The sequence below is a fragment of the Nelusetta ayraudi genome, unplaced genomic scaffold (assembly GCF_046127955.1).
Source record: "Nelusetta ayraudi isolate G7.1 ecotype Tasmania unplaced genomic scaffold, CSIRO-AGI_Nayr_v1 ptg000026l, whole genome shotgun sequence".
Classification (NCBI taxonomy): Eukaryota; Metazoa; Chordata; class Actinopteri; order Tetraodontiformes; family Monacanthidae; genus Nelusetta; species Nelusetta ayraudi.
In genome coordinates, this window is record NW_027466076.1 from 9,751,804 (window position 1) to 9,764,611 (window position 12,808).

The 12,808-nt window shown below is 46.7% G+C and overlaps 1 protein-coding gene across 1 annotated transcript in view; it reads left to right on the top strand.

The window, feature by feature from the left end:
- Positions 1-12,808, top strand: part of gfra2b (GDNF family receptor alpha 2b) — a 90,073-nt gene that overhangs the window by 52,116 nt on the left and 25,149 nt on the right. Inside the window, exons 4-5 of the mRNA XM_076029776.1 lie at positions 4,183-4,382; positions 4,910-5,097. Coding sequence (XP_075885891.1) covers positions 4,183-4,382; positions 4,910-5,097 — 388 coding nt within the window. The remainder of the gene's footprint in view (positions 1-4,182; positions 4,383-4,909; positions 5,098-12,808) is intronic.

Below are 12,808 nucleotides of genomic sequence, written 5' to 3' on the forward strand. Positions count from 1 at the left end.
TTTACTTGAGTAATGAAGTTGAATTACTGCTTTTTCTTTCACCAGAGTATGTTTTTTTTTTTTTTTTCTTTCTTTTCCACAGGTATCAATAGTTTTACTTCAGGACGAAAGTCAAATACTTTTGCCACCTCTGTCGGTCTGATTTGGCACAGAGACGCTGAGCTGCAAGTGGAACTGGAGAATGAAGGAAATGTTGCGCGCGCTGGTTTTAAGAAAAATGTGATGTGCAAATGGAAAAAGATTTATTCTGATGGAAGAGGATGACGTTGGCGCCGGACCTCAAACCCAGGGATAAACAGTCATTTATGTGCAAGTGAGGGAGGTTCAGAAAAAATAAATAAATAAATGAATAAACTCTGCTCTTGAATTTTCCTCACCACTTCAATAACTGCAAGAACTCCAAAATAAGAACGTTTCGAAGGTCGTTTTTCTTTTTCACCGAATAGTCCGGTGGACTCGCTACACTCGAGATTGCAACATTTTGCCTGGTGCTTTCGCACCGCAGTTAGTTTCCTTAACGCGTTCGCCGACTCGCCTGCATTCAGGAATCGCCGAAGCGGAAGACAAGACAAACAATGAATAAAGACCTAATAAAACTTGGCTCATCTGCCGGTGAATGCGGGGTTAGCTCGCTACACGTGTTTATCTCGTGCCCGTCCCCTACACTTGGTTCACTTGAAGCGGACCGAAAACCGGTGTTTTGAGGCGGGAGCCTCTTTGATCTGCATCGATTGTGCACTCAAACAAAGTGGAGCAAACAAACTGCAACTTAATTCGGCAGGCCTGGTGTGAATGCGCCCTAAATTCGGCCTGAAAATAATGGCGTATGACTGCAAAGGGCAAAGCCTGTGGAAGGAACAGCCGGTCTGGCGAAGCAAATGCGGAGAGAGTTTGCAAAGAGCGGCGACTCTCTTCCCCGTTGTTTTAAAGATGCAGAATCCGTCCATAAGCCTCATTCCCAGACAACCTCTCCGGCGCCATCTGTTCAGCCGCAGCCCACCTCGATCTGTTTCACATTTCAGTCGTGCTGAAACGTGTCCTTGGACTCCATGAAAAAGTGCAGTCGATTTATTCATTGAGGTATTTGTCATCATTACAAATAGCGAGAGGGGGAAACAAAAAAAAACAAAACAAAAAACAAATGGCTATTTATGAAGAAGAAATATGATTTGGAAGCAATAGCGGTTGAATAATTCATGTTGTTCATGCTCAATTGCAGCACATTTATGATTCTCTGTTGGAAATCTTAGCCCAGATGCCTTCTTTTATTGCATTTTTGACTCCATGGAAACGACAACGGATGAATAGTTTTCAAGCCGGGCACGGCACACGCAGAGGGTCGACACGTTGCTTCTTTCACACACACACACACACACACGCGCGCGAGAACGTAACAAACGCGCAACCCTTAAAATATTTGCAAGAAAAAGGTGAATTTTTGACGCAGAGTTTCTGGCTGAGGAATGGCGGCGACTCCTTTGCCCCCTGCTCTCCCCTCCTCCGAAGCGGCTGCTCTTTCTTTTTTAATTAGAATACGTAATGACGGCCGGGCGAAGCCGGCGCTCTGACACGGCCAAATGTCAGCGCGGCTCCCCGTCCTCCTCCCGTCCTCCTTCCGTCCTCCTCCGGGCCACTGTTACAGTTGTCTCTCCCATTAAGCTCCTGTAATTGGATGTGTTGAATTGGAATTTAGCGCCGTCCGCCGATGCGACGCCCGCCGCTGTGATGTGACATTCACACGTGTGACCCCATCGCGCCGTAACACTGCCGTCCCCAATCCCCCCCACCCCCCACAACTCCACCTGCCCCCCCCCCCCCCCCCCCCCCCCCCCCCCTCACCCGCCACTGGCCAGAACGGCGCGCCCAGGCGCAGCGCTTCGTCTCCCCTGCTGTTTTCGAGCCACCTGTGAAGGTGACAGATATCATCTCTTTCATGTCGCCTTATCGTAGAGGAAATGTTGCTGCGCCATGAAATAAAATCTGCTCAAACGCGTACCTGCACACAAGTAGGCCAGCTTGAGCAACATATCACAGCATTTCCGAGCAGGTTTTATGTAAAATACGCAACCGTCGTCATTTTTATTTTTCTAATTTTCTCGTTTTGGTGCGCGCCTCGTACATGACGGCGCTGCCTCAGCCGTGCTGCGACTGTGGTCCTGCGCTCATGTCTCAATGTGTGTCAAGGATGGAAAGACAGAAGGCTCAGTCGATCAATAAATCCAAAGACAGGAAATAAAAATGTCACGGGAACTGGCTTCGGGGGGGACGCAGCCCGTCCTCGTGCGCAGGTGCGGCAACAGAAAATAGCAAATAGAAAGAAGAAATATTGACTGGGCCGCCTCGAAGCCCGGTGTGTCACTGAATTCTCACACGACCGAGTGGGTGTGAGACCACTGAGAACCTCCAACGCATGCGGTTGCGTGTGTTTAGCATGACTTTCTGTCGCGCAAACATGAAGACGTTAACGTTAACGTTTTAAGGCATTAAGAAGTTAACACTGAAGAGAAAAGTCCACCAGAGAAGTTCCACCAACTTTTTTTTTTTTTTTTATGGTAGAACCTCCAATTAAAAAGTTTTTTTGTTTTTAATGGTTTGACTGCGTGCTCGCTCTGGCCACGAGATGTTCACACTTCGTGTTGTAAGTCAATTACATAAAGGACGCGAACTCGTCGACGGGAGAGGCCTTGACTCTTTATTTGACCATCTGCCCCCGCGACGCACATTATTGCACAGCCGGCGGAGCCGCCGGCGCACTTTTCATCCCGCCCGCCCGCTGTCGGTTTATTACAGCCCACTTAAGCCGCCCGTAAGATTTTTATCGCCAGCACGTTATCAGTAAACACTGCTATCACGTGTCCACAGCTCCGCCGAGTCGATCGACTTGGTCCGGCGTGGTGGTTTCATTTCTTTTTTCTTCTTTTTTTTTTGCTCCTTTCTCTCCTTCAACTCTGGTGGCAAAACAAGGTCGCATGCCAACGAAAACTCGCCCGCTTCATCGCACTAAGGAATGCAGGTCGTCAAATTCCACACGAGGAACCTCGAACGGCGGCTGAACTACGTGGGCGACGCGCCTGGCAGTGTGTCCGCTCGGCCCGCTAATGCAGGCAGACACTGGGTTCATTCAGGTTAATGGAGCCACCGAGCGGGCGGGCCAGGCAGTCAGCTGCGATGGGAATGTGATGAGATGCCAAAACGTGATTCACTTACGAATGGACGATGTGCTCTACGCCGACGACACCTCGATTGATTGGAGACATTTGTTGCTCCTTTTTCATCCGCTCGCGTCCGACAGCAACCACCCAAATATGTTTGGGTTCATTTTTTTGTTTTGTTTTGTGTGTTTTTTTTTCATCTCAAACTTGCAGCAAGTAGGTCAAATTAGAGGAAAAACACACTTTGTAAGCGAACAAAACTGAGTTCTGGGGGGCCCTAATGAAGCTCGCGACTTCCCCCCCCCGCCCCCCCACCCAGTACAAATTGAAGTCTTGAGGCTTCTTTGCCTCTAATGAACATTTTATCATTCAGCCACTGGTTGGTGGTTGTGTCTAAAGTCACGCTGCTTTATCATCCCTAACTTTCACCCATTAGCGTACGGCGTGGCTAATTGGTCATTTAGAATGTGCTGTTCAGACGGGCGACTTTGAAAGCTGACATGGGATCGGACACATCAAGTGTGCCTTTGCGAATGGGGGAGGGGAAGGGCGCACATGACACGCATGGTCCGAGGCTCGAACGGAGCCCGCTGCGTGAGGTGTGTGTGTGTGTGCGTGTGTGTGTGAGAGGCGTTTAAACTGAGGTCCCCGTGCAGAGGCTCACGAAGAAACGTATATTACATCGTCTGTAAACGACGTAGCTTGCTAATAAAAGCAAGTGGAGATTGCATTTGCAAGGGGATGCAAGTGCGAGCAGCAGCAAAGGGAGAGAGGTGTTTAAAGCCAGAAGACAATTACTTCAGTCTGCAGAATGTTTAACACCTGTTGGTCTCAAACTTCAACACGTTTCGCAAAGTTGTTGTCAGAATTGTTCAAATGTTTTCCATTTCCTTGCTGTTCTTTTTGGCCTTTTTTGAATAAAGTGTACGGCAAAAGCCCAAGAATAACAATTGAACACCGAGTCTGTGACTCACTTGCACTTTCCCTCCGTACGCTGGGTTTTAAGTATTTATCTCTCTGCCCCTCTTAGACTCGTCTCTGTCGAAGGTGAGCCCCTGCTCTGAGGCGGGGAAACCCTGTAACCCCTGTCTGGATGCGGCCAAGGCCTGCAACCTCAACGAGACGTGTAAGCGCCTGAGGTCCGCGTACAACTCCATCTGCAGCAAGGCCACGCCCCCTCAGCCCTCCCTTGCCAATCAGGAGCCGTGTAGCCGGAAGAGATGTCAGAAGGTGTGAACAATTTACAGCCACATAATAAACATGCACATTTATTTACCACTATTACTACTAATACTCTTATTTATCATTTATTTGCTTTTGCAATATGCCTGATTTTGCCATCTGGTCTTCGGCATAAACCTATGATTAATTGTGATTGTGCTCTTTTTTTGTATCCTTCCTTGTGCAAAGGTTGTATTTTTTCTATATTATATGTGTCTATATGCATCATTGAGCACCAGACAAAAGAAGAAAGTCTGTTTGCTTCTTTTGATCGCTGTACTGTTCAGAACGTGTCACGCAGCTCTGGGAATTGGCCCTTTGTGATGTCATAAAGGGCCCCGACACCTTGCCCAGGTTGTTGACTCTCCTTGCAAAGGATCGATTCAACCACCCTTCAGGCAACCTGTATGACTCCTGCTCAAAGTGTGGAAGCGAAAACAAGTCAGCAGTACGCTAAAACAGTCTTTTTGGGGAAAGGCTGCAAACAGAGGGCTAACAGAAGTTCCGTTGTGATGTGTTGTGTGTGCGCACCGCAGGCCCTGCGTCAGTTCTTCGAGAGGGTCTCATGGGAGCTGAGCTACCCGCTGCTGTTCTGCTCGTGCCCGGACCAGGCGTGTGCCGAGCGTCGCCGCCGCACCATCGTCCCCTCCTGCTCCCACCAGGAGAGGCACAAGCCCAGCTGCCTGGAGCTCCGGCACATCTGCCGCTCCGACGCTCTCTGCAGGTGAGACGCGGCTCCCGTTGGGGCAGCCAATCAGGTGTCACGGTGACACGCTGGCTTTTTTTTTTTTCTCTCCCTTCTTGTGGAGTCTCTGAAAGTGTTTGTACTTTAAGCTCGAGGCTGCACATCTCTTCAGCCTGTTTGTTTTCACGTGCGGGATTTTGGAGGAAGGAATCAGCGGCTTGAGCGAATCAGAAGGAGTCGCTCAAGCGTATATTCAGAAATGGCGCCGGGCACACTTGGGTCAGAACTGCACGGTGGGGATGGTTGACTTTTCCTGGGTGTGAAGGCAGTCAGGCAGGGATTTCTAATGGGGCAGAACGGGAGGGAAGGAGGGCTCCAGATGGGGAGGAGAAGGAAGTTCAAGCCGAGGTTACTGGCAGCACGGCGAGAGCAAGGAGACTCGGGAGGGATGGAGCAAGAATACGTGAAAAAAGGGGGAAGTTTAATTAACACCTGGATCCTCCCTGGAAACCTGAAAATCCCATCTCAGTGGGAGTCCAAATTAATTTCCCATTGATCTATATTCGAAGCCCCGCTGCATTTAACCACCTCATTTCTATGCTGATGAGAGCCTGCTCGAGATCCGAGGGGGCCATCGCAGACGGTTCTCACCGTCGAGCCATGTGTGAGAGTGAGCCTCGACCCCTCGCGGTTTCCTCTGCCGTTGGGGGCCGGGGGACAAGCATAACCCTTCGCGACAGCAGGATCACTCGGAATACCCTCTCTGAATTCCAGCGCATGCACCCGGCCAGCCTCCAGCAGACGGCAATTTCAAACGTTCTTTAAAATTGCAGCTCAACTTCTTTTTTCTTTTCTTTTTTTTTTTCAGGAAAAACACATTTTGCTGTGCGGAGTCATGACCGCCATAGTTGATAGTGTTCTCTAGCGCTCTTGTGTACAGGGCAAGCCAACCGCATATTATTGTCATGGCCCGATAGGTACGCTCCCGATGGTGCCTGGATATCCTGGCGCTTTGCCTGCAAACAACACATAGCATTGAGTGGATTGATGCTAACCGTACCATAGCCAGCTAAAATGCTAGCAAGAGTCGAAGAAACAATAGCAATGTTGCCGGAAAGCGCGAACCATAATGGTAGCGTCACTCATTTTGCTTGGTAGAGATTCAAAGCCGGCTACGTCACAGGCAACTGTGTAAGTGTGAGTAGCCGGTTTGTTTTGGTGAACGTGCTGCACTAAGAAAAACAACATTTTGTGGTAAAATATTCACGGTATATAGCAACTCTAACCAACCAGCTTCCTTTATCGATAAGAGGCAAGTGGGAAGATTCCGTTCCAAATTTTTCCTGCAAAAGCCACCGAGGAATAAGTTAATACGGGCTGTGATGGTCCGCATGGGTGCTTCTAAAGTGGCACTTTTATCAAAATTGGATTTTTTAAAACATTTTCATAGAAATTGAAGTAACAGCTTTCTCTCCATGAACAACAACTTTTTTTTTCTTGCTTTGCCCCCCAACTGGCTTTGGCAAGAGTTCCACTAAAGAGTGCAGCACATAGCAGTGAGACACAGGACACCGACTGATGTGTCTAGATGCAAATCAGATTGGTCAGAAATCAGATACGGGCCTGCCAAATAATCATAAAAACTGACTCCCCTTTCCAAAACCTTTTCTAATGACTCCATTAGACATGAATCTGATCATTATGAAGCAAACTTAGTCATTTGGTCTGTAATCAATTATTCCTTTGAAAGTATTTTCCTTCTGTTTGGTCCAAAACTTCTCCGGCGTTGCTCTGTGAGGGTGTTCTTCAGTTTTAAATCATCATCATGTTTTTTTGTTTTTTTTTTTCCCACCCTGGCCAAGATAATTCTTTTGAGAATTTACTCTAACCTTAGCAGATGATAAGCTGCTTTAGGCCCATGTTTATAATTGTACTTAAGCATCAAAGGTCGCTTCCTACCCGTGTGCTCTTGGCCCGCGTAGCTGTTGGGGTCAGGCGGCGCATCCTGCGTGTAGTTCAAGTTAATTTTGAAAGTAGGAGCGGGTGGAGGGGGTGGGGGTTGGGATGTTTACGAAGCCTGCTCTCAGCGATAACCCTGCAGGTCATAATCAGCAGTCTTCGGCACGGAGATAACAGCAAATCAGCTATTTCTCTGCACTTTAATGATTTATGTATTCATAAATGCCTATCTGCTGCTACGCTAAAAGTGAGCAGGTGATAATTGAGCTCCTGTTGCTCGCGGAGAGTGAAAGACTACATTCTGGATTTTGCAAATTAGTTTCTCATTTTCTTTCTTTCTTTTTTTTTTTTTTTTCTTTTCTTGCGCGGCGTCTCCAAGAATAGTAATAAGGAGATTAAAACTTGTGATTGTGGCATAATTTACATGTAAATCCTGGCAATCAGAACTTGGGCCCGGTCTGGGTTTTAGGTCACACTCCCAAATCCAGACGCCGCCACAAAGAAAAAGTAAAAAGCAGCGTTTCCCTCCTTCCTTCCTAATGAGCCCCCTGCAGACTCTGGCGGCAAGCCGAGTGCAGATCAGCTCAACTCGATGACCGCTGCAGGCTGCCAATCACGTCGCCGACCCCGACGCAAACACGGCAAAACTGCGCACTTGGCGTGGCACAGTTGGCACTATTGCATCAATTAATTGACTCTCCCCCTGCAGCACAACCATTGCGCAGACCTCCAGGGTTTTGTCACAGCGGTGGATTTGGTCTGATTCAACCTTCGACCCTCCTTAAAGACGTATTAACACCTGGGGTGTCTGCCACTTACAGGGACGTTCGATTTATCAGGCGACCGCGTAAGACGTCATTACAAACACCCGCCTCAAGTCAGAGTTTTAGCTTGGTGAACGTGTAGCACCCGAAGGTTACGGTGTAATGCGGCTGCCACTGTTTATCAACAATGAATAAAATATCAAGGTGGAGTGTATTTCATTTCATGAGCAAGTTCGACATAGTTGCAACCATGGATATACTATTAGAACTGGATACCAGATTAGTAATATAGCTGCGGCCAATTTTCTTTTGTCCAGTGGCCACTCGAGGTACTGCAGCAAAAAAACAAAAAAAAAACATGGGCTGTGTCTCAGCTCGTTCTCATTGGCTGCATCCTGACGTATCTGTAAGTGACGTTCTCCAGGATCGTTCTGATTGGCCAAAGATCATGTGAGTTATAGAGGCACGATGGAAAGTGACGCTACTCCGCATGCTCTATTTACCCATTAGTGCGGAAGTCAAAAACTTTTTCGGGACATGCGCTGGGTGAGCAACTTCATTGAAATGATTGGGCCGCCATCTTGGACTCGGATGCAACCCTTAAATGCTAATCATGCAGATTAATGAGCTGTCGTCAACACATCACAAGACAGTTTCTCAAAAAATGAATCAATTCACTGAAACTTGACGGGAAGCTTTGCACCTGGAGTACGTAACCCTTCTTTTTAATGTCGGATACTTTTGAAGAAAAGAAAACTCCTGATGTCCATGTCTCCGTTATTGTTTCTACACTGGCACATTTTGGGATGTTTGTTGAAGTTTAGGATCCAAGATGTCAGATCAGGATCAGGAAATGACCAACGGCCAAAAGCGTTTTTCTTTTTTAACATTTAACAAATCTGACCACCTTGGAAGATATGCCAGCATTGGGAGCTTTTTACAACGCTGTTGTTGTGCACAGATGCACATTGCTGGCACAAGGGAGCTTTGAAGCAGTTTGTCAAGCTGGCCAGTGGGACAGGTTGGTTGGTCCATGGGGAAACCCGATAGAAAAATGACCAAAGTGCTTTTTTCCCCTCCAAAAAGTAGATGAAGAACTGGCGAGCGTGGCAGGCAATCAGAAGACTTACCTTCGGTTACAACTTTACCTTTGCCGCGCCGCCGTTTGGCTCGTTATCCGCAATGTTCCTCATCTCTCGGATGACTTTGCGGTTTCGCAACACGTCGACCGTCTTGCGTGAGCCCACATCACCTGCGGCGTCTGATTCCGCACTCTTTCATGTCTCTCCCCGTCCATTTTAATCGACTTGTAAACAGGCGCTGCGAGTAAACAGCGAGCCCCCCCTCCCCGTGTGAGCCGAGCGTTGGCTACACACAACTCATACAGGGATGGAGGCAGGGAGACTGAAGTGAAGCCTGGACACAGGGGTTCTTCTGTTTAGGCGGCTCTCTCTTGTCGCTGAGTTTGACTGTTGACTGTCTGCTGGAGCTGCACCATAGTGTCTCTTCCGCACTTTTAATGAGCAAAGTACAGGCCCATTATTTACACATTCCCTCGGAAAACGGCTCGTAACATTTGCAAATAAGGGCTGACCTTCTTTCACATATTCGACCTGTTGTTTTACTTCCCGCTCAAACATAAGTGAGTGCCCCACCTGATGACGGAATAAGGAGTAACGACATAACAGTGAAAATAAACAGGCTTCTTATCAGAACAGCTTCATTCATTAGCTTATTTATGTATTTACTTTTTTTTGCCACAATTTTTTTGTACAGCACACTAATGATCATTTACATATGTATATCAGCAATTTGTTCATGATTAGTGAACATCCACTAATATCGACTAATAGCTTATAAATGTCTGTGTTACCGAAAAGTTCACCATATTTTTTTTTTTTAACTATTGTGATTTTTATTTTTGTATTCAAAAGATCATCCACACAACAACACCACTGTCAAACAAAACAAACAATACAAACATTCTGGTTTCTTCCGCTATTTCACAAGCAAAAAAATGTATGCATGCCATTGCGTCACATTGAAGTTCCGTTGCCCTGACTCAACCCTTCTATTCTAAGATGACCTGGATGACTGAGAACCTTCACAGACACATTAAAGTTCTCCTGGAGGTTGACCGTATGAATACCTGTGAAGCCATCTGTGGTGGCCGATTTCACTTTCATCCATTTACACATGAAGAGGGGGAAAGAAATAATCTGCTTTCCAAATACTGCGAGTCTCCCAGTGTTTGTGGGTGTGCCCGACGTATCAAAGACGCAGCCGAGCTCCATTCGCAGTACATGTGACGGTCCTGCAGAGCCCGAGGCTTTTGGGGAAGAGTTTTACATTTGGGAAGATTCACAGACCTGCGTTTGAGAGGCATCTGCATTCCTCTGTTTGTGGTTTCGCTGCTGACGGTGTGCATCCGCGCCGGTGTCACGTTTCTCGCTGTGAGTAGGCGTCTCTCTGAGGGAGCATCACAGAGCAGGGGGAGGTGCAGCGTGGATAATCGATTTCCGCCACCGGGAATAACACTGAGTTCATGAAATTTGGAAATCCCAGCCTCTGACTCAGGGAAAATGACTTTAAGGCAAGGTCAGGGTGAGATTTTTTTTCTCTTTTTTTTTTTTTGCTTGGAAACTCAGTAACTCGTGCTCTGAAAACTGGCAAAGATCGTTATGTGTAGCCAACTGGAGCGCTCAGCTGTGATTAGGAATAATAATCACGTAAAAAGATGACCTAAACTAGAAAACTTAAACATGCTTGTTAAAAATACCTTTAAACACAAAGAAGTAACTCAGGATTATTTTCCAAACTCAAGGACACACTCTTATCCAGAAGCTTGTGGACTTTCACAGTTGCAAATTCATTATGAATATGGAAAAATCCAATGCTGTGGACGGCTGTCAGCAGTCCTCAGACCGCCGAAAACCGACCAAAAAGGTGAAAAAGAAAAGAAAAAAATCTATACACAGAAGTCCTCCAGCATTCCCTCATTTTAGCCTCTTTCACCTCCGACGGAGAGAACGGAGGTGCATAATCGCCCAGTTCCTGCAGGTTGTCCAGGTCTCCATAGCCTCGAAGGAAGTCTTATCTCCCGCTGCGGCGGGAGCACGCAGGGGAGAACGATGGTGGCTCAGGGGTTGACAGAAGGGGTAATTAATTATGGTCTTTTGCCAGTGGTAATGCGTGAGAAATCCACAGAGAGTTCTAAGGACGCATTTAATACCACGGTGCTTGTTTGAAGGGAAAATTTTGCCCTCAGTCAGTATTGGCGGTCATTTATGGAATTAGGCACCTAATAATTGACCAAGGAGGGCGAGTTCTGCTGCGTTCCCGTTCTTTATTTTATCAGCGGTGTGGCACAGTGAGGTCAATGCTTTTAGGTGCCCGTTTTGTAATCAGTAGACCAGGATCAGGTAATTCCACAACATTTGTCCCATTCAACAGCATTCTCGGTTTTCCTGCTCCTGCAAGAAGAACCCAGCCACCAGTGTCTCGCATGAGCTTGACAATGAGATGTTTGGGCACAAAACGTTGACATTCATCCATGTTCTGCCACTGCTTCCGCTGCATTCAGGGTCCCAGCTTGCTGGAGTCAGCAGTTTGTCACGACGCCACACAGGGAGAACAAACAACCATCCGCACTCACCCTCACGTGCCGTGCCTGTTTTGACAGACCACAATCTGGAAAGAGCCCACAGAGGGACAAGGAGGCCATGCAAAACCCTTAGGAATCAAACCCGCAACCTTCTTGCTTTTAGGTGCCAGTGCCAACCAGTACGCCGCACACCAGGGATGCTTGACAGTCTTGCAGTTCAAACCACGTCATCAGCAAAGGACATAATAATGGACCGAGTACAAACAAAGCAGTGGAAGTGTGAAAGGACTCTTCATCAGCTTCACTCAGCGGGTTCAGACAATATGTTACCCGTCTGTGGATTCCAGGACGACAGCTGCATTTTCTCATTTCTTTTAGCGGGACCTTGTTCGATGTCCTCCAGAAAATAAAAAAGATAATATTCAAAAAAAAAATCCCATCTGCTAGAATAAAACTTTAGCACCGCTATGGTGGAAGGCTGAAAAAAGTCTGTGACTGTTTGGCTTGTTACGACCTAAAATTCCAATAAGGATTTTTGCTTGATTGACTTTTTTAATTATGCGGTGACAGTATTATACTGTGGTATTATTAAGATGAATATTATGCTCCACTGAAAATATGTTGTATTTTACTCCAAGGGCAATGTAGTTCAATGAGATATTATATTATATTATATATAATTTAGCTCAGCATTTGGGACTCACCAATATATATCTATATATGTGTGTGTGTGTGCGTGCGTGTGTGTGTGTGTGTGTGTATATACTACAACAATTTAGCTCAGCATTTGGGACTCACCATATATATATATACTGTGTGTATATATATATACTGTGTGTATATATATATATATATGTATATATATGCGCGCTTGTGTGTATACATACATACATACATATATACATATGTACGTTAATCACTAGTCTTTGCTGTCTTTATATATATATACGTATATACGTTTGTCTTTACACTAAGAATTCACTGCAGTTGTGTAGCTTGTGCGTCCCTGTTAAAACGGCTGCCTTTACTGCAATTATGATGCTCAAGTTTATGGCATTGCACAAATTGCCACCATACACATCTCTGATGTTTGCAGCCTCGGGGTCAAACTAAGAAAACACATCTTGGCCTTTAATGGACTTGTTGCAGATTTTCATCAGGACACATCTGGTGGCAGGGGGAAGATTTATAAATATATATCCGCTTCCTCATGACCCCCATCAAACCGGCAACACCCCCCCCCTTCTCCGCTAATGACTCTGGTATGTATGCAAACGCACAGCAGCTCGCCGAGGCGTGGCCGGCTAAACTGCTTTCCCAAAGTCGACTTCAGGAACGGGGTGGTGTTTTAAGGCGAGGGAGCCAATCTAGCAAGTGTGTCGCTCCATTACACGGTCAGTGAGGTGAGGTGCCGGCGTGATGG